Source organism: Drosophila serrata, unplaced genomic scaffold, assembly GCF_035046125.1.
Source record: "Drosophila serrata isolate PLE 108 unplaced genomic scaffold, ASM3504612v1 contig_272, whole genome shotgun sequence".
Lineage (NCBI taxonomy): Eukaryota > Metazoa > Arthropoda > Insecta > Diptera > Drosophilidae > Drosophila > Drosophila serrata.
The window spans coordinates 4,528,863-4,554,248 of NW_028257170.1; the positions used below are offsets into that span (position 1 = coordinate 4,528,863).

Below are 25,386 nucleotides of genomic sequence, written 5' to 3' on the forward strand. Positions count from 1 at the left end.
TATATATATATATATAATCAGCAGGTATTTCGAGGCGGCTTGAGGCGCAATAATGAAACAGATGCTTATGCGACACGTTTCTCAATTGTTTCGGTTTAAAAAGTCAATGCAAACGGCAAATGGCTTAAGGCCAACTGGCCTCAACAATGGTTGGCCAAAAGGCCGCCAAAACTTCATTCATAAAATCAAAAATATTATTAGCAGCATACAAAAATAAACAATTTCATTTTATATGCTCACACTCTTTTTCTCTCTTTTATAAACAATTTAGCGACGAGAGACCAGAGCAAACGGAGAGCCAAGAGATAGAGCTCCCCTCGACTCAACGGAATTTTAAAAGAAATATCATTTAGTCTCACGTCATGCGGCGATTTGTTTGGCCTCTAATTATACTCGATAAGCGGAACCTAAATGAAACAAATACGGAATTTAGTCGCATTTTAACAGCTTAGCACCTGACTAGGCATATCGAAATCTGGTGTTACGAGTCTAGGCCTGGACACGTTCCGAAACGAACCCTATAATTATACCACGCAAACCCAATTATCAGTTTTTATGTTTTTTTTTTATTTGTTGCCAACAATTAAATCTCAAAAATTGCCTTTAAGTAATTGTATACAGTAAAAATTCGAGAAAAGTTCTCTGTAAATTAAGTTTTGTATCATTGCAAATGATAACATTTCGAAATTATCGAATATATATATATATTTTTTTTTAAGATTATTATTTAGAAAAAAAATAATATTCTTTCTTTTTGTAGTTGTTTAAAAAAACCCGAATTTATTTGAACGCTATGACGTATGAGTGATAACATAATTATGGATGCCTTTCGAAGTTATTAACTATATCTTTTTTTTTGTTTTTTTTTTTTTGTGTTTAAAGTTAATATATAATAATATATTAAATAAGTAATTTGATTATTTTTGTATCCCCGAATTTATTTGAAAACTGTTGTGTCAACGGGACGTATGAGTGATATTTCCCAAGGGTTTAAAAATTACGTATACGACCTGTTGGACTGTAAATGTAGTTTTTATCATTGTATATTGGATTTTATTGATTTATTATTTTATTTGTAAGCCTTTTTAATTTAGATTGGCCATAGTCAACCAGTTTAAGGCAATATATGTGAGCATTTATGGAACAAAACGATTTGAAAACTCTGGTTAAAGAACTCCACCGAATGGAAATATTGTCAAACGAATTTCTACTGTATATTGTTAAAAATCAAGCTCATACCAGTTCCGTCCAATTTGTTCTCTATATTCTTATTAACTGTTATTATAAACAAAATAGCCCACTTGCTGATAATAATTGCATAAACGTAAAACTACTTAACCCTGGTCATGATCATGACTAACATATATGTATATACTTCTATTTATATGTACTTCTTCGGTTTATATGTATGTACTTCTATAAGAAATGTTTATTCTGCCAGCGAGTCAGTGCGTTCATCTAATAGTTTGGCTGCTGGCCAAATGGGTACAAGAAATGAAATTTATAAATTATGGAACAATCACGTTTGCAGCACGTGACCCCAGAAAGTGGCCAAAAATGTTGGCTCAGTCCCTGCATCGATGATGGATCTCCAAAAGCAGTAAGCCAATACCAAAACATTGGAAAAACTAAGATTTATATAGCCATTGTTACACAAGTTTTATAAATATGCCGACAGCGTAACCTTAAAATACTTTAATGGTTTCTATTATTTTATGATGTGTTCTAGTATGTGGCGTCTAAAAAAACCATAAAATCTATTTTCTATAGATATTTTGGGACCATAGTTTTACACTATGTAAATGAGGGAACTTTTTATTTTTTAGAATCATATACCAAAGAAAACAATATTCTTTGCATACTTTTGGATATTTTATTAACGGGTTTTTATTGTTTTATTCCATTCATCCTAGTAATGATACTCCTTAATCTCGTGATGTTTTTGTCCGCCAGCAGAGACAATGGATGATGAGGAGACCCCTTGGACTTTGCCTACCCATCACCCTACACAAGATCCACTTTCATCGCAGCCAATCCAGCTGCGACACACACGAACCGCAGCCATAATCTCTCCGCAAAGCCTACCCAGAACTCGGAACCCCTCGGTTATAATGGAACCCTGCGGCGCTCAACAGTTGGTCGTCGGATCGAGCTTCCTCACTTGCCGACGGGCTGCGATCGCGACCGCTCGTTATTTGCTCGCAGAGATCGCAGATCGGAGACCGGAGATCGCAGAAGTCTGTTGGCAGTTCGGGCCGCGTTTCTGTGCCGTTCGCATCGCACAAGTGCTCGACGTTGTGGGTAAAAATAAATATATAGATTTCGTAAATGAAAATAACGCGGCGCGAGTGCTGAAATAAACCGAAACGTGTGCGCTAATCGAAGGCAGTGGTGATTAGGAAATGGTGGCCAGCGAAGCGCCACCCGCAGAGGCGACGGTGGAGGTGGAGTTGCCTTCACAGCCACCGCCGCCGGCAAAGGATTCGGAGGATGTCACTCTGGATGCCATTCTGAAGCATTTGGGTCAGTTTGGACGCTTCCAGCTGATCATATTCTTGTTGATCTGCCTGCCAATGATGTTCCATGCCATGTTCTCGGTCACCTACGTCTTCACTGCCGCCACTGTGGCGCATCGTTGCAACATTGAGGAGTGCGACACACCGGAAAGTAGATTCTACGAGAAGCATATTGAGTGGAGTATACCCAAGAATGGCAATGACCCCTGCAATCGTTACACCAATCGGGATCTGCCACAGTGGAACGAGACGGTCGACATTTGCCTGCCCGAGCATTACACGGCTGAAACGGAAGCCTGTCCCGGCAATAAATTCATATTCCGCGATAACGAAGTGACCATTTCGAATGACGTGAGTATCAAAGTGCTACCACATTGGGGGTGCTGTTATCACCATCACCGCATGCCAGGCTCTCTCGACACTCTCACGCCGGCAGACATGGACTTTGATAATAAGTCAGCCGATTGAGGCACATGCTGCTGCCTGGACCAGTTGTGCAGTAGTCGAAAAAAACAATCGCCCATATTGGTCATCAATCCATCGTTAGTTCAAATCTTATCTGCAGTCTATCAAATCAATATCAGACATTGATTAGAGGCCTATATGCGAGCCATGACAGCCATGGCACATGGGGTGTTTTGACTTGGCTTAAAGTAAACAAAAAAGTTAATCGGTTTAAAGGGTTAATGGAAAGTCTTACCAAATAATTGCCAATTTATATAGTCCGAATTTCATCATTTAAGTGTTGAGAATCAAGGGATCTTAAGAACTTAAACCAAATTACTGCATTTATAAATATTTATTGGTACTTGGAATAACCAAGATAGCCAGATAGCTCACTGAGGTAAGGATAGATTGCGGTTAGCCCCCCAGAACTGTAGACAAGCACTCCACCACGGGTTCAATGACTAAAGTGTGCCTTAAATAATTTACTGATAGCCGCCGATTAAAGTAGTTTATAATCACAGCCAGACGGGGCCCGAAATCGGGTTAATGCAGTTCAGGTAGGATAGGATTGCACTGAGTAGCAGTGTAAACCTCTTAAAACCATAAAATTACGTCAAGTGGGCCAGCTGAACCAACAGAAAGACTATTGTGAAGGTCCAAAGGTAAACAGAACTCGTTGTAGTATTTAGTTAGCAATTGAGGGGATAATGGAGGAATTTTACCACTCGAAAGGTAAACAAATTTACTTTTCACGGCCACATCTGAGATGATGGACAAACTTTTGAGAACATGCTTAATGCGCCCTACGTTTATAATGTCGGAAGCTGCTACTGATGTCTCCTAAGTGGCCTGATGAGCTCGGGGAAAACATTCTTTATCAGACAATTGGACACGTACTTGGAACGCGACTAAGTGCCCCCTCAGAAGCCAGACGAGCTGGCAGAGCAATTGCAACATAGGCAAACAAATTGAGATTAAAATATTCCTCAGTAAATGAGGTTACAATTTACGTTAATGGTTGAAGGGAAAAAGATTTCCATCCAATCTTGTTATAATTTAGAATTTTTTGTGATATTAAATGAGCAATTCATGAATAAAGGAGGCAATGATCAAAGGGAAGAGAAAGAGAATCTTCATTGCAAAACAAGAAAGGAAACTACGAGAAGCCAAAAGTTTATACACCATTCCAGTTTGCTATTGAACTATAGTATCAAATTGGAATCTGATCAAGAATAAATGTTTTGAATGATTTATGGGGTCGGAAATGACTCCTTCACTTCTTAACAAACTTCTGACTAATATTATAATACCATGCAAGGGTACACCTTATGCTAAGTTTGTAGATAAAAGAATTATAAGGCTTGAAATATATTTATATTAAACATTAATGTCAACTAAGAATTCATGAAGATTAATAGTCAAATTAATTCAGCCATGTCCGTATGTCCATCCAATCCCAAAGAGCTAATTTGGTGAATTTATATTTTTTTTATTAATGAAATACGTATAACTATAATAATGAATAATGAAGCATCAACCTTAATCAATTTGTACTAATTTAATGCACAATGAATTACTTAATATAATAATATATACGCCTAATAAAAATGTTCCTTTTGTAGTTTGACATTTACTGCGACGATGAGTGGAAGCTATCAATGGTGGGAACCATTAACAATCTGGGACAATTCTTTGGCATTCCCATTGGCGGATTTGTGGCAGATCGGTGAGTACTGATACCTCTTCCTTATTGTATACAAGTCTTATCCAATCCTTGATCCATTGATAGTTATGGACGCAGCTTCTCCATTGCCCTGGGTGGCATTATGGGCGCCGTCCTGGGTATCGTACGTTCCTACTCTCCCAGCTATGTTTGGTTCCTGATCTTTGAGTTCCTGGATAACATGACCAGCAGCACATTGTACTCAACCTGCTTTGTGATTGGCATTGAGCTGGTGGGTCCCAGGCGACGGGTCCTGGCCTGCAGTGTTATCACGGTCTTTTATGCGATCGGCGAGGTGGGTCTGGCCATGTTCGCCAAGGCCTTCCCTGACTGGCGCATCCTGCTGCGCATCACCTATATGCCCTCGCTGATCCTGCTCGCATACTTCTGGATCCTGCCGGAGAGCGTGCGCTGGCTGCTCAGCCAGGGCAAGGAGGAGCGAGCCAAGGGCATCCTGCGACGTGCCGCTAAGGTCAACAAGCGAAAGCTCTCGGAGACCATGCTGGACAAACTTGTCCTGGGAAATCGTGACAAACTGCAGCAGTCGGCGGAGAGTCGCTTCCCCATTCGCGAGGCTTTCAAGAACTTCAAGTGGCGCATTGCCAACTGCTCCTTCTGCTGGATTGTCCATGTCCTGGTCTACTACGGCCTGAGCCTGAACGTGGTTCTCCTCGACGGGGACAAGTACAACAATTTTGCGTACATCGCTTTGGTGGAGATTCCCGGTTTCTTCATGCCTCTGCTGATCATGGACCGCTTCGGACGCCGCTATTCCCTCTGCGGTCTGATGCTGGTCAGTGGTCTCTGCTGCATTGGAACCATATTTGCTGGAGCGGATCAGCCGGTGCTGCAGCTGGTGCTGTTCCTCATCGGCAAGCTGACCATCACTGCCAGCTTCCAGGTGCTCTACTTCTTCGCCTCGGAGATCTATCCTACAAATCTGCGCAACAGCCTGCTTAGCTTCTGCTCGATGATGGGCAGGTTCGGCTCCATGCTGGCCCCACAAACGCCTCTTCTGGTGGGTACTGAAAGCGAATGGTTTTATTCATTGGTTAGTTATATGTTCCCTGTATTCCCCCTCTACCCCGCAGGCCAAGTATTATGCCAGTGCTCCGGCTCTGATCTTCGCCGGCGCTGCCATTGTGAGCGGATTTCTCACACTATTCTTCCCCGAGACCACAAACGTCGTCCTGCCAACGACTGTGCAAGAGGCGGATGCCATTGGTGTCAAGAAGAAACCGTCGCAGGCCAAGGATCTCGATCTAGTCGTTCCGGCCAGTCAACCGCAGTAATCGCAGCTATCATTACCGTAATCTTAGCCTAAGGCAGCCTGCAAATACAAAGACATTTCTCCACAAATGTGTTATATAATCTAAGAATAAGCCATTATACTATATATATATATATTCTATTAATAGCATTAACAAAGAACTGAATTTGATTTATTCACTGGCAATTGGCAATGATCAACATTGGTACTTAAGCCTAAAAATTATGTTCATCTTAATCTTATTAGAGTAGAAAATGGAACAGGTTTGTACAATTATAAAAAAAAGTATTAGCTTCAATAAGTCAAGTTTACAATTAACAAAACAAAAGGCAATTCAATAATCAATCAAGCTGTCCGCCGAAATTAATTACATTACAAGTGAATAAACAAAATATATATATAGCCGCTTTGGCTTGAGTTACATCCTAGCAGAATTTAAGAAAATTTTCCATAACATACTTATTTTGATTTGTAAATTGTGATAGAAAAAAGGTGCGGTAATGACTCAATGGCTTTGACTAAAGAACTGAGCTATTGTCTTATTTCCACTTGAGGAACCTCCAATTGTGACATTTAATGACTTCTGTTTTTGTTTCTTAGATTGACCCGGCGATGTCTTGTCCTTGCTGAGCGCCGCTGCTCGAGTGCGCAAGTCCTGCTGATTCAATTCGCGCTGGAGGTTCCTGGCCACATGGTAGTCAATGTGCTCCGGCATATCTACACTCTTTACGTATGCCTTGCACTCGGAGCACTGCTGCATTGGAACATCGCTTGGTGGTGGCGGCGCCGGCTCCTTAACGCTGAAGAACTTGGCTATGCTAGTACTGGGAGAAGCAGAGTTTGTACTGATGGCCTTCTTGGCCTTTTTTGGCGGCGATGGCTTGGGTGCGACCTTCTGGCGGCACTCCTTCTGCCGCTCCTCCCGCTGCTCACTCTTCAGCTGGCGACTTAGCTCCTGTGCGAAATGATGGTCTCGGTGTGTTTGCAGGGCCGTGATGTCGTCAAGGATCTTAGCTCCGCATTGATCGCACTTCACCGTGGGCAAAAGGCCAGAGCGCAGCTCCGGAACCGCGTACTCGGCATAACTCTCCTTATAAGTGCTCTCTACTTCGTTGAATTTACGCTTAGAGGAGGTTGATGGCTGCAGTTCCTCTTCGGAAAGTGGAGGTTGTTCTGCATACGACGAACGAGATTCAATTTCTGATGTGGGAGGATTCGAAATAGAATTAAGCTTCTCTGCCTCAGGATCCTCAGATACCGATGTCTGGCCTGCTCTTGTTAAATCGGTATCCTCTACAGTATCGTCATCGAAATCCTTTTGGGTGCTAGCCTCGATGGCGTCCAACTCCTCGGCCAGGCCGTGCATATCATCCTCTTCAGCTGCCCCAGACTTCTCCTCCTGGTTCTCTTTTTGTTGCTTCAAGTACTTTGAGAAGAAACTCTCCTTAAGCTCTGGAGGCGTTGATGTAATGGCAGTTCCCTCGTCTTCAGCTTTCGCTTGGATGACAGCCTTCAGCTTCTGTTTGTAATCCTCAAAGAAATTCTTTTTTGGACCTTCATTAGAAGGCGCAGCCACAGGATTTGTGGCCTCCGGCTTCTTATCCTCTTTCTTGGATAGATAGTTGGCAAAGAAGCTTTGCATCTTGGACTCTTCCGTCTGCTTGGGCTTTATTTCCACAGGGACTGATTTTACTGGCTCCTCACCGCTCACCCTTCGCTTCTTGGCCGCCTGATTGGCAAACATTTCCTGGAGTTTGTTCTGGGCATTGGAAACGGTCTCGAACTTGCCGACGCTGATGCCCAGGAACTTGATGGCATTGTTCAAAGCCGCCTCGCTACCGGCCCGCAGGAATGTCTTTGTATTGGCCTTGATGAGGTCCAAGGCAAACTTTGCCAGCGATTCCTGATCGTAGTCTTTGAGCGCGGTGGAGCGGGAGCTAGCCACCTCCTCACCGTCAATGTCCTGGACGTACTGCACTACCATCTGCTTGGCCTTGCGATTGTTCTCAATGAAATCCTTCTCCAGTCGATCGTTGATCTCAGAGGAGAGTTCACCAAGCCAGTGTTGGAGCGTTTTCAAGCCAGTGATATTGTTCCGCCCCGGAAACTTCTTGCAGCACCCAATGCTTTTGGAATAGAAGCGTGGAGTCACTGCCTCCAGGTCGATGCCGCGAGAGATGTTGAACAGCCAGGAGCTAGAGCCGAGCCCAATGAAATTAGATACTCCAAAGGGCAGGCAAAACAAAAACTCACCCATTCTTCTCATCAAATTTGCGCTGCAGCTCCGCCTCTGTGAACTTGACTATTTGGCCCAGGAATTTAATACCCATGGTTTCGCACACCACCTCGCCGAATTTGCCGCCCAGACCCTTGATCTTGCCCACGGGCAGGGCTTCAAAGAAACCGGGGATCTCCGCCAGCGGAAGAACAGTCTGCTTGTTGGGCTTGTTCAGGCCGGCAGCCAGCTTGGCTAGGATTTTGTTGTGCGCTATTCCCGCCGAGCACTCGTAACCGGTCTCTTTCTTGACCGCTGCCCGCACCTCGCCAGCCACGGAGGCGCCGATGAGCAGCCTGATGTCGCTCTGTCGGACGGCGGGCAAGTCGTTTTGGTCATAGGACAGCGCGAAGCGTTCGTCATCGATGTAGGGATTGGCAAACCGGTTCGTGATTTTGTTGACATAGTCTCCGATATTGCTGTAGCCCACGGCAAAGGTGTTAACCAGCTCCTGCGGTTTCAGTGCAAAGGCGCCCTGCAAGGAATCCACGTGGTTAGAAGCTCCACCCGTCTAATCTTAAGCTGCTTACACTCTGCATTTGCTTCATGCGCAGGTTCACCGTTTCCGTGATATCCAGATACGCCTCGTCTACCGAGGCGCGCTCCAGAAGCGTGGTAAAGCGTTGCAGCACATTGGCCACTTCCTTGCCAGCGTCGCGATACTTGCTCGTGTCCGCCTTCTCCCGGATGTTGGGCACCTGGCAGAGCACGATTTCCGGGCAGAGGTCCTTCGCCTCGTCGCCGCGCATGTGGCGAGTAACTCCCTTGGCCCGCGCCGCATAGTTCACAGCAATGATGCCGCCCCCGCGCCAAGGATTGTACTGGACCACGGCCAGGGGCCGGTTGCGGTACTCGGGCTGCTGCTTCTCCTCCACCTGGCAAAAGAAGCAGTCCATGTCCACCAGGAGGACCACACGATCGTATTTGCTCTGCATGCTAACATGGCTGCGTGCGGAGGCCATGGTTTCATTTCGTATAATTGCGCGAATTTCACAATAGGGCTGGTAAAGAGTCGATTTCAGTATCGATACTATTGATCGATAGCCATTTTCAAGATAAATTCAAGCAATTACAATTAATTATATGGAAAATAGCTATAATTATCGCTTTCCGCTGACCTAGAGGGCAAATAGCTAAATTGGCAACACTACTTGAAACTGGTTTACGATACATCGATACTTTCAAAATCGAAACTAAAGCAATCGATAGCACCGATGTGGACATCGACTTTTTCCCATCTCTATTTTCTTGTGTGTTCCTTCACTTTTCGAATAATATAAACAAACAAGTGGATGTTAAAATGTTTGGTGCAACGTAATTTCCGGCGTGATATTCGCCAATAAAAAAGTTGTCTCCATATCCGAAACAAATACGACGAAGCAGTAAAAAGCGGAATTAAAATGTGCGTGCTCATAATAAGAAAATGAATAAAACTAAAGAGTCCTGTTTTTTTTGTGTGGGTGTAAAAACATTGTTAAAGCTTAAAAGAAAGGGTTGAGATTACCCAAGTGAACGCATAAGCTGGTGAAAATTCCTGGCAAGCGGTTGTGATATTGATTTTCTGCCAGAAGCCGCTGCCAAAATGCAATTTACATACACACAACAGGGCAGGCACACTCATCCCTCCTCATCCCTTATCCTGGATTTTCCTTCGCCCCAAGTTCATTTGGGTTAATGCACGGATTATTATCGCTGGATTTATTGATCTGGTCAAGCGGTAGCCAGAAATAAATATTCCCTATCGTGCCGCGCTCTATTTCCGGCATTTCTACGCCACCCCTCAACATTTTTCCTCCAGTTCGCGATTCCACCTCATCTACCTTTGCGCATTTCCGCCTCTTTACCGGCTGTTTTGATTGATGCGCCTAGTGTGTGTGTGTGAGTGTGTGTGTGGGTGTTTGTCCAACGGCTTAATTATCCAAACGCACGGATTAGGAGTCCGATTCGGTAGTGGGCTCCACCCTGGTCAAGTGGCTCTTAAATCCCCGGTGAACGGAGGCTCTGCGGTGGAGTGGGAACACCCACAGGAAAGGGCGTGTTTGTGTGTATTGTTGTGACCTAATTTCCTGTCTGTTTACTTTATGACTGACTGCTTTCTGGGTGGAGGAGGGCGATGAGGTCGCCGCAGGAATGCTAGCGGAAATGAAAGGTGCAGCACTGACCTATTGTAATATTCCATGCCATATCAAGGTAGTGGTTAAGTGCGGTTGAGTTACTAGACCCACTCTGCTTTTGATTGCCCTACAGGGCCGGGATCGGGTTACATTACTTTGAAGGTGGTTTTTTCTGTTGTTCCATTTAAATATTAAATTCGGGTAATGTGAGTATTAATATAACCATAAAGGGGTTTTCTTTGATTTTAAAGTAAAGTAGGAAAGAGTTATCTTAAATTAATATTTTAGAAGTATTCCCTGTTAAATGGACTTTACTTGTTTACCTGTCTTTATCGAAGCATTGAAATAAAATTATATTAGAGGCGCAAAATTATGATTTAAACTTGAATATGGTATAAATAATTAAACGTAGATAAAACAAATATAAAATTTAACGTAACGTAATAAGTAACAATACAATTTTTATCGTAAATACGAGACCTTATTAAAAATCATTTTCAATTATAGCTGTTTTCAAAAACAAAATCCAATGAAAATCTGATTAATTATAAATCTTCTTCTAAAATCATTCTATCCATAATAATTCCGTAAACTGCCTCCCTATTTGTGTTTATCGCTGTGACTTGCATGCAAAAGATACATATTTTCAATTTTACAACTCTAATCAAAATTAATTGCCGTACTCTTCACTCAGTTAGTCTGTGCCCCTAGCGCTAGCTACCCCTTATCCGCTCCACTCTATGGTCATGGCCCTTATCCGGAACCCAGCATAAACGCACAATTATGCTAATGGTTCACATGCCCAAGCAACAACAACAACAACCACTTGACTGAGCCCCCGTCAAGAGCTGCGTCAACCCACTCACCAATAGAGCTCTCATTCTGCCTCGCTCTGTCCACTCCCAGAGAATTCTCTGCTCTGGCGACTGATTCACCGTGAGACCATCAGTCTGCGTGCGTCCGGCGATGAAGTCACTCTGCTCATCAGTTCAGCAGGGCGTTGTATTTGCAGTTGCGGAGAGCAAAAGTGAATTCTAAAAGGATCGCCGATTCTCTTTTGCAGCGAGACCAGCCATGGTGAAGATTCTGCAGGCCTACAACTTTGCCCGCCAGCAGACGTATGCCCTGAACGGCGACATCCTGGCGGCCAGTCTGATAGGCAACAACCGAATAGCCATCAGCAGTGCGGAGCAGTTCATCGAGATCTACGACATTGCGGGAAAGCAGGAAGATGCCAGTGGAACGTGTCAGCAGGAGGAGGGTCTACCCAGTGAAGCGGCTGGAGAGCCTGCCCCGGCCTCAGGCGATGAACGAACGCCGAACAGGAATACTCTGGCCACTGTTGGAGAGGTGGTCCAAATGATCTACTGCGAAACGGGTGAGTTCTATTATATTTTGTCAATGAATAAGTGTAATGAGTCCCAAATCGTATCCAGGCAAGTACCTGCTCACCCTGGAGAAGGAGCAAGCGGGCAGTCCCGTTCACTCCTCCTCCACCATCAGCTGCACCTCAAGCAGCAACAGCAACACCGTCTGCTCCGAGGACGACACAAAAATGTTCGTGCGAATCTACGCCAACTTCTGGAAGTTCCCGGACAGCCGGCTCAACGAGCTGCCCATCACTATCCGAATAGCCTCGATGACCACGCCCAAGACGCCGCTGGTCGAGAGCATCGATGTGATCGAGCTGCCTCTGCGTAGTCCGCCGGAGTTAGTGCAGTGCTGTCAGACATCGGGAAACATTATCGTGAGCAGCCGGGACAGGATCTATCTGTACGAGTACACCCAGTGCGTCCATGAGAACACCCAGCCACGGTTCGCTTTCATTGACTTCCTGCCCTTTAAGTTCTTCGTGCAGCTAAACTTTGTCCCCGTGCGTCTGTGCCTGGCGGAGAACGTGATTGCCTGCCTCAGCCATCGGTACTGCGTGGCTTTCAAGGTGGTGGATGCCTTGGCCAGCCGGGCAAGTGCTGGACAGGATGTGAGCTGCTTAGACAATGATTATGGTGGCGGAGATGAGCCCCTCTCAGAGTCTCTGAGTCTGGGCAGCAAGGCCAGTGCCAGCGGAGGAGGCGGTGGCGTGGTGAGTACCAGTCACAGTCAGCAGAGCTGTGAGAGCGACTCCCTCCAATCGACGAGCAGTGGTAAGCCGCCCTTGGCTATCAATGGAGCCCTGCCTGGACGATCCCCGCTGGATTTCAACGTGGCCAAGCTGGTGAACAATGCCTACGGGCGGGAATTCGAGCCAGAGTTGCGCTCCCAATGGGACGAGACAGAGAACGGCGGTGGAAGGGGACAGGAGGATAACCAGGAGATCACCATTAGCCCCCAGAGAGCTTCGGATATTAAAATTAAGCTGGTCAACGAGGCTAAGGCCATGAATGTGAGAGGCATCGCCGGCGGCAGCCATCTGGAGGATGCGTCGGTGCAGTACGATGTGCGGAAGCTGCTCCAGATCTGCATGAGGACCTCAGAGGCTCAGCCGCGTGTATTAGATATTCTGCGCTGCATGGACCTCAGGGCCATTTACCAGCGCAGCAGCCAGGACGCCGACAATGAGGACGATGAGTACGACATGGGTAACCAACAGGTACCCAGTGCAGTGACCACTTTCAAGCACGTAAACCGCCGCACGCTCAAGTCCTCGCAGCATCAGAGGTGCGTGGGCCATGCCCTACTGGTCGCCAGCAGCGTAGACGGCTATCTGTACCAGTTCTCTGCTCAGGGCAAGTGGTACAGCGAGAACGAGAAGCCGGTGGCAAGCTACAGCTTCACGGCTCCCGTGATTCAGGTGCACATTAATGACTATGTGGTGTACGCGGTGACCTCCGAGTCGGTGGAGACGCATACTTCGCGCATCGGCCACAAGCTATTTCACAATCGTTTTGAGTATCCCACAATCGGCGGTCTATTTCCCGAGGAATCCGCCCCGGACGTCAGTTCGCCCATCGCCGTCATCGGTCTGGCTGCCTTTATGCATGTTCAATTCGTCTGTGTGAACCGGGAGCAGCTGGTGCTCATCACCAATGCAGCTCTGGAGCTGCACAAGCGACGCAGCATGGGCGAGGTGCCTGGCAGCCAAGTGGTGACAGTCAAGCGGAACATTGCGGCCCGCCTCCTGGCTGAGGCGAAGGCCAAGCACAGCAGCCTGCTGAGGAGCAGCAGTGCTGCCCAATCTGCGACGGTGCCCAACGAGTGGACGCTGTACAACCTGGAGGTGCCCCGCGTGGAGTGCGTCATCGATGACCTCGAGGGCATAGCGGAGTCGTATCGCAGTGCGAGTAGCTCCAACTTTTACGATCTCATGGAGGAGGCGCACGTCATGCTGCGTTTGAGTCTGACGCTGCAGGGCGAGCGCTTGGGGACAGAGCGGGAACAGTTGCTCCGCCAGATGTTCGTTTCAAACTGCAGGAAGCTGGCGGACTTTTCAATAAGGTATGGAATCCTTGAAATTTGAACTTGACCAATATTTTTAATGAATTCTTCAGATCTAGCAAACAGGAGGTGTACCTGCAGGCCACAGGTTTCTACCAAATGTGCCAACTGCAGTTGGTGGACATCTTTAACCATTACGTGGAGCAGTATATGGACAGCGGAGATAATGTGTTGGATACCTCTCAGCTGGCGGGATTGATTTACACTGTGAAGCTGTTTCTACTTGGCCTGGGAACGGACCGTCTGCGGTCCGCCTTTCTCAACCAGACAGTGCGTCCCTGCTTCACACCCGCTCGGGTGATCCAGCAGGGCTACAAGCAGGTGCCGCTCTCCCTGGAGTTTCTCAACATGTTCATAAAGCATGCTCCCGCCGACATACCACAGATCATGCTAAGTTCGCCAGTCGTGGCGGACACCATGAGCGGGGAGCTGATTAACTATCTGAAGTACTTGAACAAGCTGTAAGTACTTGTATCAATCAATGTTGGACTTGGCCAACTAATATCTTCTCCTTTCAGTTCCCCCGATGAGTCGCTTTTGCTTGCCGTGACTGCCTGCCGCATGTCGAACTACCTGCTGGCCCAGGAAATCATTGCCAAGTCGAGTAGACGCAGCCTAGCCACTGCCCTGATCCGGCACAAGAACGTTCTCTTTGATGACAGTACTGTGATCTATCAGCGACGTCAGAATCAGCAGCAGGCCGACTCGCCCCAGGCATCCAGTTTGCGAGGCAAGAAGTCCAGACGGGGAGTAAGCGGTGGCAAGAATAAGCCCGCTACATTGGGCACACCCACTCCGAGTGCTATCGTCTCCTTTTCGGACTTCTGCGAGACTATTCTGCTGGCTAATGAGCAGCCCGCCCTGATAGAGGCCATCAGTGATGCCTTCATTCACGCCCTGTGTATCGAGCACAGTCTGACGCTGGACGTGCTGCTGCTGCTGTTCCTTAACTACATCGCCTCGCACATCGGTCAGAAGGGTTACCAGACCTCGCAGAAGGTGTTCGTGAACATCCTGCAGGTGTACTACTATGATCTCTACGACGTGAGCTCCTCGCTGCAGCCTCACGAGATCCGTTCACAGACGCCGCCGCAGCTGGACGACGACTACGATGAGGAGTGCAGCAGTTCGCGTGCGCCCTCGCTGCACAGCGAGGCAGATGCTCAGTCGTTGTCCAGCTCCTGTGCTAGTTCGGCTCACGAGGATCGTTCGGTGAGTCTGTCGGTCAGCGGCAGGCAGCAGCGCATTGTCTACGATCAGCTGCAGGAACAGCAGTCGTCGTCACCTTTCCAGAAGCGGAACTCAAACACGTCGCTCTCGCAGCCGCAGGCCGAGGACGACTTGGCGGCCACGAATCTCAAGGGTCTCAAGATCCTATTTCGCATGTATATGGGGCGGTTGAAGGCCCTCAGTGATCTCATTACTGATCTCCAGTCGGCGGATGTGGAGCAGGAGTCGAGCCGGGAGGATTTTATGAACCTGCGCATGGAGTGCATCTCCTATATGGTTGGCATGGCTCCCAACTATACCGCCAAGCCGATCGTAAAGAATCCCAACGACCCGCTGGCCGGTAAGCTTATCTATGTACCCTTTATGCCTGACTACAAGCTGCCGGAGGGAGAGGAGTATGAGCGCCACATCAAGAGCTACATACGGCCCATACCCTGTCTGCTGGAGCGACCGCAGTACCTGAACCGGCTGCCGCCCTTCGAGCGCAGCGACTTCAGCTATCCGAACAAGGATGATGGCGAGTTCGAAGTGCGTTTCTTGAGCTGGAGCAATGAGCTGCTGACGCTTACCCTAAAGATACAGAGTTTGCTGGCCTCGGCCAAGGTGGATCGCGAGATCATCTCCGAGTTCCTGGCCTTCATACAGAAGACTCCGCACTTGATAGGCATCGACAGCTTCCTGGTGATCGTTCTGCCCAAGAACTTGGCCATCAACTATCTGCTAAGCTTCTGTCCCGCTTACTTATGGCAGTACGGAAAGGTGAGTCAACTTTTGGAAAATAAATTTTTTCGTAAAAACACTGAGCTCTACTCTTTCTTGCAGTCCTGCGGCTTCACTCCCAAGCACTGGGAAAGTCTCCTGCGGAAGATACTCAGCAAGCAGGAGGCACTGCCCAATTGGAAGGCACATATTACGGGTTCGTACACAGAGAATCATTTTTCACAAAGATATCCCAAGAACAATGCAAACTTTCAGAGATTCTTAACAATCTGGTGGCCGAGCTTAGCTTCGAGGAGCTACTGCAGTGCTTCCCCAGCGAGGTGATTCAGAATCGGAACACTGCCCAATATTTCGCCAAGGAATTCGCCGAGACCTGCGTCCTCTACGAGCACGAGGAGCTCGTCTTCAAAACGCCCGATCGGAAGGAGGGTGAGAGGGAGCACATGCCCATGGACAACATAGACGAGGATAATGTCTTCGAGTTGACATTGCGTAAGGCGGTGGCCAAGCAGCGAAGCATCGCCCTGAGGTCCATGATCGAGGCGACGGGTACACAGTTATTTGACGCCACCAGTAATCCCATGTACAACCTGTAGGCATTCCACTTTGAACTAGTTCAAAACTAAATTATCACATTGCGAATCGATAAGATTGATTGGATATTAACCAAGGTAGGCAGTTATGGAACACAGAACTCCACGTAGCGGGCACTGTATTGTATTTACGATATGTATTTTGTAGCTTTAGGAAACACCACACCCTCAACATTATTTATTGACATTTTAGTTTGACACAAACGCAACATTCGGTTACTGGGTGGGATGATTTATAGAACGGGATGACAGAGAAATCCCCTTCTGGGCTTTAGGTTGTAAAAATAACTCGCTCGCCGCGCTTCTAGGCGGTATTGGCCATATTAAACCAGTTGAGAGTTTGGGGAGAGATCTTCTCCCGCAATCCTAGTTTCCTTTGAACTAAGCTTTACTACCCTTATAGTATTTATTCATCAGTTTACTCTTATCTCTGTACTCACCAACACTCTCTTCTTACGCGAATATACACCAAGATAAAGTGATATTTTTAATTCTTGCATTGAATCTGAACAATAAAAGCATAAATATATTACAATGGCCACTGAATTTGAGTCTGAATCTGCGATAAGGCGGCAGAAGTCGCGCTTACTTAATCCAACAATTAAATTCTGGCCACTGACTCTGGCTCGGGCAGGTGGGCGTGCCAAGGTAATTGAACGTGCGAACACAAAAAGTAGCGGGCACAGATCTCAGCAGCTTGAATAACTCAGTCAATTAAGAGCATTGACTCCGACTGCTCAGTCACTTGACGACGCTCGGCAGCAGCAGCAGCAGCATGTTCAAGCTGCAGAACACCCTGGAGGTTGTTCCGGAGAAGTCAGAGTCCGGACTCGAGGACGAAAACCCTCCGTTGTCCACAGAAGGCTGTCAGCTGGATGCTATAATTGTGAAAATCGGACAGTTTGGTCGCTTCCAGATCACCAACTATCTGCTGCTCTGCCTGCCCATCATCTGCAATGCTTTTTATTCCATCTCTTACGTTTTCACCGCCAGCGAAGTGGCTTACAGGTGGGTTAGTTAATATGAGTAGGAAATCTATTTAGAAAATCCCATACAGGTGCAACATCACCCAGTGCGACACTCTGGAGAGCAGCTACGACGAGCCCTTCCTCAACTTTACTACACCGCAACGCCACGGAGTCTGGGATCACTGTGAGCATTATGCATTCCGGCCCGATCTGGAGGCTGTTCTGTATCATTATCTGGGGGCAGATCCATGCAACAATAGAAGCTTCGATGTGGGTCAGCGGCTCAGCTGCGATTCGGGCTTCATACTGAGACAAGACGAAAAGACTATAGCCAGCGAGGTGAGCTCCTTAATTAGATTGTGATATTTGGGTTTTACAGTACTCTTCTTTATCCCTAAAGTTTGGCATCTTCTGCAGCGAAAGATGGAAGCTGTCAATGGTGGGCACTGTGAACAATATCGGACAGTTTGTGGGAATCCCCTTGGGCGGTTATCTGGCCGATCGGTAAGTTAAAAAATGATAATCACGTTCTGATTAGGTATTAAGTCTATATAGTAATTAAGTCTATAAATCAAACAAACAAAATTGTATTTAAAGTTCACATAAATTATAAAGCTAATTACTCTTGTCTAGTTTTCCCATAAACTTGGCAACCATAACCTTCCACATTGGAATGAAAAAAATACCTTTATATATATTTGGACGGATTTCTAAGTCGCTGGGAGGTAAGATCAGGTAATTTGGAATGCAGAACATGAATACCCAAGGAATTCACGACCTCGCCAAACTGGTGTCCCACGTGAAGTTCAACAAACGCGTTCAAGTTGAATTTAAAACAAGATAGAAACCTAACTTCGAAAAGCTGAACTTGGTATACCCTTGCAGTTACCCAATGAATCATGGGGTCGAAAGTTTAAAATATCATAACGTATCAATTCAATTTCAAACAAATAACACTTAGTTATTTTGACATCGTATTTATATAATCGTTATAGTTTAAAAAGTAAGCATCCAGTTGCGTTCCATTTTTCGTTATAATTGATTATAAAGGGAGCACCCCAATGGGTCGCAATTGACATCAAACTAGGTCACGCCTACCCGGCTATTGTAAGATATACACAAGTCTAGGACATAAATATTAATTTAAATACAATAAATAAGAATGTATAATATAGAAATAATATATCATTTAAAAGTTTTCAACGTATATATCATTTAAACAAACAAGTTTTTAGTGAATTCCGATAATTTACTACACGTTCAAAGCTACAACAGCAAATAAAGAACTTAAATAAATTTACAACCCAAATTATTTAGATTTAAAATCTTTATTATTATAATTAGTGATTTAAAACTGTATTTCTTTCTAGATATGGTCGTAAATCCATACTGGTTGCGGCGGGCGTTCTGAGCTCCTTCGCCGGACTGGCCCGTTCCCATGCTCCCGAGTACTACAGCTTTCTCAGCTTGGAGTTTCTGGACATGGCCGTAGGCAGCACACTCTTCCCCACCGCCTTTCTGCTGGCCGTTGAGCTGGTGGGTCCCAAGCATCGAGTGGTGGCGGCCACAGTGATCAGTTTGACCTATGGTCTGGCGGAGGCATCTATGGGCTATCTGGCCGACTACCTCCGTGATTGGCGTTTGTTCCTCAGAGTGCTGTACACGCCGGCTCTGCTGCACTTGCTCTTCATCTGTCTGCTGCCAGAGAGCGTCCGCTGGCAGCTCAGCCAGTCCAAAGAGTTGGAGGCGAAGGCCACACTGCGCAAGGTGGCCCAGGTGAATCGGAAGGAGTTGCCGGAGAGGCAGCTCAGTGATCTGATCCTCAGCAATCGCATGCTCGTGGACGGAGGACAGGCCCCCGGAGGTCACTACACCGCTCGCCAGATCGGCCGGGCGCTTGGAGGTCGGATTGCACTGTGTTGCTTTGTGTGGTTCATACACACCCTCATCGCCCTGGGATTGAGTATCCACTCTGGCGCGCTAAATGGCAGCAAATTCGAGAACTTTAGCATGACGGGATTCATGCAGGTGCCGGGCATCCTGCTGGGCACATTCCTGATGCACTGGATCGGACGTCGATGGGCGCTCACGTCCTGTCAGTTCACATGTGCAACACTGATCCTAGCTGTGGCGGCCACGGATGAAGGTGAGCATAAAGTTGAAGTAAATATGACAAGATGCTCACTGAAATCTTTCCCGCTACCAACAGATTACCCCCAGATCTCTTCGATACTGTTCTTTCTGGCCAAGATGATCTCTACGGGCAGCTTTATGATCGTGTACTTCTTCACCTCCGAGATTTTTCCCACAAACTGCAGGAATAGCCTGCTCTCCTTCTGCTCCTGCATGGGTCGCTTTGGTTCCATGTTGGCCCCGCAAACGACTCTTCTGGTGAGTAACTACTCCAATCTAACCGAGCTCCAGTCCCTTAAGATCCACTTTCAGATCGATTACTATGAATATGCTCCCCACTTGCTTTTCTCCCTATTTGGATTCACCTGCTCGGGCCTCTCCCTATTCTTTCCGGAGACCAGCAATAAGGTGCTGCCCACCACTTTGGAGGAGGCAAAAGCTCTGGACAGGAGTATGCCCGGGGCTAAGAAAAGAAGTGAAAAGAAAAGTGCTGAGTAATCAAATTTAAACCATTATCGCGTCGTGATTATCGGAAATCTGAGAAATCGGAGCTTGTGACTTTCAATGGCCAGCAAAATATGATAAGAAGTACAAGTATTAGCAATAAATAATTTTGCAGTATAAGAAATCCCCAGGCGACATTTGATATATGAATATTTTACATGGGAAGTTTTGTATGCAATGAAGAAGTTAAATAATATGTTAAGGAATTAATACTTTTGAAATTTAAGATTTAGAAAATTAAATAAATAACAGGGCTAATGGCCTGCAAGGACTACATTACACTAAAAATATTAATCAACCATAAAATATATTAAACCCCAATTATACTAAACAGCTTGCTTCTTCAGTATTCTTTACCAACCTTAAAAACATAATAATTTTGGAAATGGAAATACAAATTTGATTCCACTATAATCATTATTATTGAACTGCTCCAATAATATGATCTCAGATAATGCCAAATAGCGAATTGAATCCATATGAAGTGGCCTGGCAAACAATTGTGTGTTTATTCTGGGTTATTTCTCTAATTCCGTTTGTCAACGGGGCTTATCACTTGTGTGACTAGCATTTATGCGAGATATTAGCGATTTATGGTCAATGACGCTCAGTGGGGCCCAGTGCCATATATATTTGTCGAGAAATTTCAATTACAGCTCCCATCGGAAGTTATCATTGATTTATCAGTCTGCCCGGCAACCAAGCCGAATCGAACCGAACCGAACCGAAGCAATACGATCCGTTAACGGTCAGTAAGAGGTTTCCCCCCTTTAATCATCTTATAGTCCGGGTAAACTTAATCAAGTGTGAAGCCACATATGATGGGCATGCGTCAAAGTCAATGGCATAGGGTAAATAGCGTAAGATAAGCCGAAGGTCGGCGGGGCCAAGGAGCACTTGTTGACCCAGTAGAGCAATCAGCTAACAAGCGGGAACAGCTGTCGGGCCCAGACGACATCAAGTCTCGCTGTCTAAAAGATAAACAAAAACATACAGAGCTGCGAAAGCAGTTCCCATATCGATTGATATAACCCATTCAGAATTTTACGCGCTCGAATTAGGATTGTTAACACAACGAGTTATCGTCGTCTGGGAAGTGCAAATAATTTCGGATGGGATTAGGGACTGATAAGAGCCCGTCGATAAGCAGCGGCGAGAAAGAACCACAACAGCATGGAGCATGGAAGAGCAGACAGATTATAAATAGCATGAAGAGAGGCGAGTCGCAGAGCCGCCGAATCACAACAGAGCACGGAGCTCGGTCGCTCGACCTTCTTGATTCCGTCAGTCAATGAGTGGCACTGCTCCCAGCCAGACGCTCCAGAGCGTCTATAAATAAAGCCAATAGCCGCCGGATCGGAAACGGTATTGTGAAATTTTGTGAGGCGCTGCGAGCGAGTTATAAAACAACGAGCGCTGAAGACCCCCATTTGAAAGTGCATTCGACCACGTGCTCCGTCCCATAGACAACAATGACCAGCCAGAAGGAGGGAGCCGGAGGCTCGCCGAGCAATCCCAGAACCAATGGACATGCGGATACGGAGGCGGGAAAGGAAACGCAGACACCGGCGGGTGATGACGACAACTCTCTAGACGCGATTCTGGTGAGGATCGGGCAATTCGGTCGCTATCAGATCATTAACTATGTGCTGCTGTGCGTGCCCATGCTCTTCAACGCCTTCTTCTCCATCTCCTATGTCTTCACGGCAAGCACCGTGGTCCAGAGGTGAGCCTTTTACCTGTGAAATAGGTGAGCTCATCCAGATCTGATCTAATCCATCCCAGGTGCAATGTGCCGCAGTGCGATAGTCCCAGCAGTGGCTACGAGGAGAGCTGGCTGAACTTCACCGTGCCATACAAGAACTCTGCCTGGGATTCCTGTAATCGCTATGTGGCAAACGATACAGCCATTGTGAGCATTCTTCCATATACGGATCCATCTGGAGAGTACTGCTCCAGGGAGTACTTCACCAATCGCACAGAGAGCTGCGGGCACGACTTCAAGTTCAGGGACAAGGAGAAGACTATAGCCACGGAGGTGAGTGGTCAGAGATAGGGAATATAGTAATTAATTGTTTAGCGGAAAGAGGTAATCTAGAAGCAATCTACGAAGGCATTATTTTTGGGTTTATATCAAAGCTATTTCTGTGTTTAAACTGATTAAATTCTTCTTTTAAATTAGATCTGCCTTATGCAAAGGTATTTGAGTTTTCTATTTTTAAACATCATTAAATTATAAATATATATTCATTCATTGAGGTCTCCAGAAACATAATTGTTGTAGACTTGATCTGGAAAGATGATTAAGATATCTCCTATATTTTTATAGCTTTGCAAGGGTATTATAATTTCGGTCAGAAGCTTAAAAAACATTGAAAGAGTCATTTCCGACCCTATAAATCATATATATTCTTGGTCAGAATTAACAGGCAAACCTTTCTAGGTATCTTTGGCAAAAGAAATACAATTTTCAAACATTTTAAATTTTTGCAAAAAAAGCAAAGGGGTATCATTAAAATTTTCAAAAATTGACAAAATGTTAAATTTTTCTAAATTTAGTATTGAGTATGCAGATTATTAACCTTATAAAACTAAGCATAGGAAAGCTTTCCGAATTAAAATTAATTAATTTTTGGCTTAGTTATGAGGTTTTAAAACTTTGATTTTTCGGACAAATTGTTACAGAAGAATAAAAATATTTTAAGCTTAGTTATGATGGATTTCGGATATCATTTCAATTGCAAACTGCAAGCGCATATAAACTTGGGCATCCCGAAGTAACTTTCCTGTCTTGTTTAATATTTAATTATAACAAAATGTGCACGTTCTATCTACGTGTAAATATTTTCAATTGAAAATATAATGTCGCTGCTCGACCGGTTTAAAAACAAAAGCAATGCGTAAAACCTGAAATACCTTATCTTATCTTCTACTCCATTCTACTATTTGGATAGTCTTTACAACATTATGATTGTGTCCCAAAAGCAGGTTTATCTCTATTTGTTTTTGGGTTATATGTTCATTGGATTTAAGTGTGAAATGTGTAAATGCGAAATTGTGATTGCTATTGGAGTATATATTATATAGACTAATCTCCAATTAGTTTTATATTTATAAGGATATATTATTATCTTACAGTTTGGAATATACTGCCAAGATAACTGGATGCTGTCGATGGTGGGAACCATTAATAATGTCGGCCAGTTTGTAGGCATACCCCTGGGAGGTTTCTTTGCAGATCGGTAAGTTAACCTGGACTGTGATTATGTTGATTCTCTCATTGTTAACTTCTTCTCCGACCAGGTACGGTCGTCGCACCATGCTGGCATTTGCTGGCACCCTGAGCGCCTTCATGGGCATACTCCGGTCATTGTCGTCCAACTATTTCATGTTCATGGTGTTCGAGTTCCTAGACATGGCCGTGGGCAGCACGCTCTTTCCCACCGCTTTCCTGCTGGCCATCGAGTTGGTGGGTCCCAAGCGGCGGGTTGCGGCGGCCACGATCATCACAATATTCTACGCGGTTGGTGAAGCCTTCCTTGGGTTCTTGGCCTCGCAGGTTCAGGACTGGCGCTGGCTGCTTCGCGTACTTTACACCCCGGCAGTGGTGCAGATACTTTTCCTATGGATCCTGCCAGAGAGCGTTCGCTGGCTCCTCAGCCAAGGAGCTGAGGAGAAGGCAGCCGATGTGTTGCGTCGAGCGGCCCGCATCAACAAGCGTTCGTTGCCCGAGGAGCAGGTGGAGGAGCTGATGGCCAGCAACAGGCAAAAGCTTGGCCAGGCCAACGAGAGTCAGTACCCGATCATGCGGGCCGTGCGCTTCTTCGCCCTGCGGATCGCCAACTGTTGCCTCTGCTGGTTCACCCACACCCTGATTGCCCTGGGACTGAGCCTCAACTCGGTGAATTTGGGAGGCAACAAGTACACCAACTTTATGCTGAACGGTTTCATCCAAATCCCTGGACTGCTGCTGCCCCTGATCATCATGGATCGCATTGGCAGGCGCTACTCCCTCTGTGCCTCGATGCTGCTCTGTGCCATCTGCATGGGTGCCTCCGCGGGAGTGGGAGAAGGTAGGAGCAGGTGACTATAACTGAGATAAGCTAACTAAACACGGGATGTCTTTTTCCCTTCCAGATAACTATGCGGGTTCACTAACCCTGTTCCTAATTGGCAAGCTGGCCATTACGTGCAGCTTCCAGATCCTTTACTTCTTCACCTCCGAAATCTTTCCGACGAATGTGAGGAACAGCCTGCTGTCGCTGTGCTCCATGGTGGGCCGCATTGGTTCCATGCTGGCCCCACAAACCCCTCTGCTGGTGGGTTCACTTACCCATACTGAAGTCCTTATACCAACTATAATCGATTTATTAATTCCAGGCCGAGTACTACATATACGCACCGCAGATCCTGTTCGCCACATTTGCTTTGATTAGCGGCTTCCTAACCCTTGGCTTTCCAGAGACGGCCGACAAGGTGCTGCCCACCACCATGGAGGAGGCACGTGATCTGAATCTGGCCAGGCGGCGAAATCAGGAAGAGCAGCAGGGACAGGCAGCGGCGGAAGGAGGGGCGACCCACAAGGTCTCGCCATGATGATCTCTGACAGGGGACTTTCAAGGAGGCTTGTGTGTTAGTTTTAGTGAGCGCCAATGCATTTGTTGATTTTTTATCGTGTTTTTTTTAAGCTAAGTATTCGTCCGAACTGAAATATTTTAAAGCACAAACTTTTCTACGTGATATTTATATGCCGATTGAGCTTTTTCTTTTAGTGCAAATGTCAGGAACAGCTATGCCATTATTTATTGTTCGCTTTAGTATGTATCTACGTAATCCACTCTGTCTATTAATGGCAGCGACTAAGAATACAAAATGTTGTCCTGAAATACTTTTAACATTTGTCTTTAGTTACGAATTTTCGTTTTTATTTTGTATATAAAAGATTGTCTATAAACTATGAGTAGTTGTGTTTTATTGACTTTTTGCAATTATGTTTTTATATCCTTTCACGGTATCTTAATTTTAATTTTAATTTTCAATGGTATACAAACTTCTTCCTTGTTTTTAACTTTGGAATATTACTCAATTGACTCATACATCAATTAATTGTTAAAAAGAAGCGTTATTAACGGATTATTTGGATGGGTGAATGTGTGTTTAAATAAATTTCTTTAAATCGGCGTTTATTTAAAAGAAACCTGAAACAACCATGTTTTCACATTAATTTGGTTGTAAAATATATATTGAAATTATTTAGAAATTTATATTTTTTAACTTTTAAAATAAAATTTTATAGTTTTAAGCTTGTTTTAACAATAAATTTATCATAAATATATATATAGGGAAACTGTGGCGGAAACATACTTCTTGCTCTAGCTTATACTTTCCTAGGGCGCCACCTTCCGAATAGTATATAAACTTTCGACAAGTTCTTAAATGTTCCGTTGTGAAGCGCCAC

General features: G+C 45.6%; 5 protein-coding genes across 5 annotated transcripts; 4 read left to right on the forward strand and 1 right to left on the reverse strand.

Annotated features, from left to right (window-relative positions):
• Nucleotides 1–431: 431 nt before the first annotated feature.
• On the forward strand, nucleotides 432–6,114 carry SLC22A (SLC22A family member). Its single transcript, XM_086834408.1, has 5 exons — nucleotides 432–1,600; nucleotides 1,957–2,867; nucleotides 4,586–4,689; nucleotides 4,753–5,704; nucleotides 5,778–6,114. The coding sequence occupies exons 2-5, from the start codon at nucleotides 2,403–2,405 to the stop codon at nucleotides 5,976–5,978; spliced, it is 1,722 nt and encodes a 573-aa protein (XP_086690534.1). The 5' UTR covers nucleotides 432–1,600; nucleotides 1,957–2,402; the 3' UTR covers nucleotides 5,979–6,114.
• Nucleotides 6,093–9,298, reverse strand: PolH (DNA polymerase eta). Its single transcript, XM_020962195.2, has 3 exons — nucleotides 8,762–9,298; nucleotides 8,210–8,706; nucleotides 6,093–8,151 (listed from the first exon to the last, which is right to left on the reverse strand). The coding sequence occupies exons 1-3, from the start codon at nucleotides 9,191–9,193 to the stop codon at nucleotides 6,462–6,464; spliced, it is 2,619 nt and encodes an 872-aa protein (XP_020817854.2). The 5' UTR covers nucleotides 9,194–9,298; the 3' UTR covers nucleotides 6,093–6,461.
• Nucleotides 9,299–9,420: 122 nt separating this feature from the next.
• Nucleotides 9,421–16,858, forward strand: LOC110191346 (uncharacterized). Its single transcript, XM_020962193.2, has 7 exons — nucleotides 9,421–9,633; nucleotides 11,409–11,723; nucleotides 11,782–13,780; nucleotides 13,834–14,241; nucleotides 14,299–15,769; nucleotides 15,833–15,926; nucleotides 15,986–16,858. The coding sequence occupies exons 2-7, from the start codon at nucleotides 11,420–11,422 to the stop codon at nucleotides 16,324–16,326; spliced, it is 4,617 nt and encodes a 1,538-aa protein (XP_020817852.2). The 5' UTR covers nucleotides 9,421–9,633; nucleotides 11,409–11,419; the 3' UTR covers nucleotides 16,327–16,858.
• A 133-nt stretch (nucleotides 16,859–16,991) lies between these two features.
• On the forward strand, nucleotides 16,992–20,259 carry LOC110191041 (solute carrier family 22 member 3-like). The gene is made up of 6 exons (XM_020961764.2): nucleotides 16,992–17,331; nucleotides 17,381–17,630; nucleotides 17,692–17,795; nucleotides 18,662–19,437; nucleotides 19,501–19,682; nucleotides 19,737–20,259. The coding sequence occupies exons 1-6, from the start codon at nucleotides 17,099–17,101 to the stop codon at nucleotides 19,920–19,922; spliced, it is 1,731 nt and encodes a 576-aa protein (XP_020817423.2). The 5' UTR covers nucleotides 16,992–17,098; the 3' UTR covers nucleotides 19,923–20,259.
• A 954-nt stretch (nucleotides 20,260–21,213) lies between these two features.
• LOC110191217 (organic cation transporter protein) lies at nucleotides 21,214–24,888 on the forward strand. The gene is made up of 6 exons (XM_020961984.2): nucleotides 21,214–21,654; nucleotides 21,714–21,966; nucleotides 23,067–23,170; nucleotides 23,232–24,001; nucleotides 24,066–24,247; nucleotides 24,309–24,888. The coding sequence occupies exons 1-6, from the start codon at nucleotides 21,401–21,403 to the stop codon at nucleotides 24,522–24,524; spliced, it is 1,779 nt and encodes a 592-aa protein (XP_020817643.2). The 5' UTR covers nucleotides 21,214–21,400; the 3' UTR covers nucleotides 24,525–24,888.
• The last annotated feature ends 498 nt before the right edge of the window (nucleotides 24,889–25,386 follow it).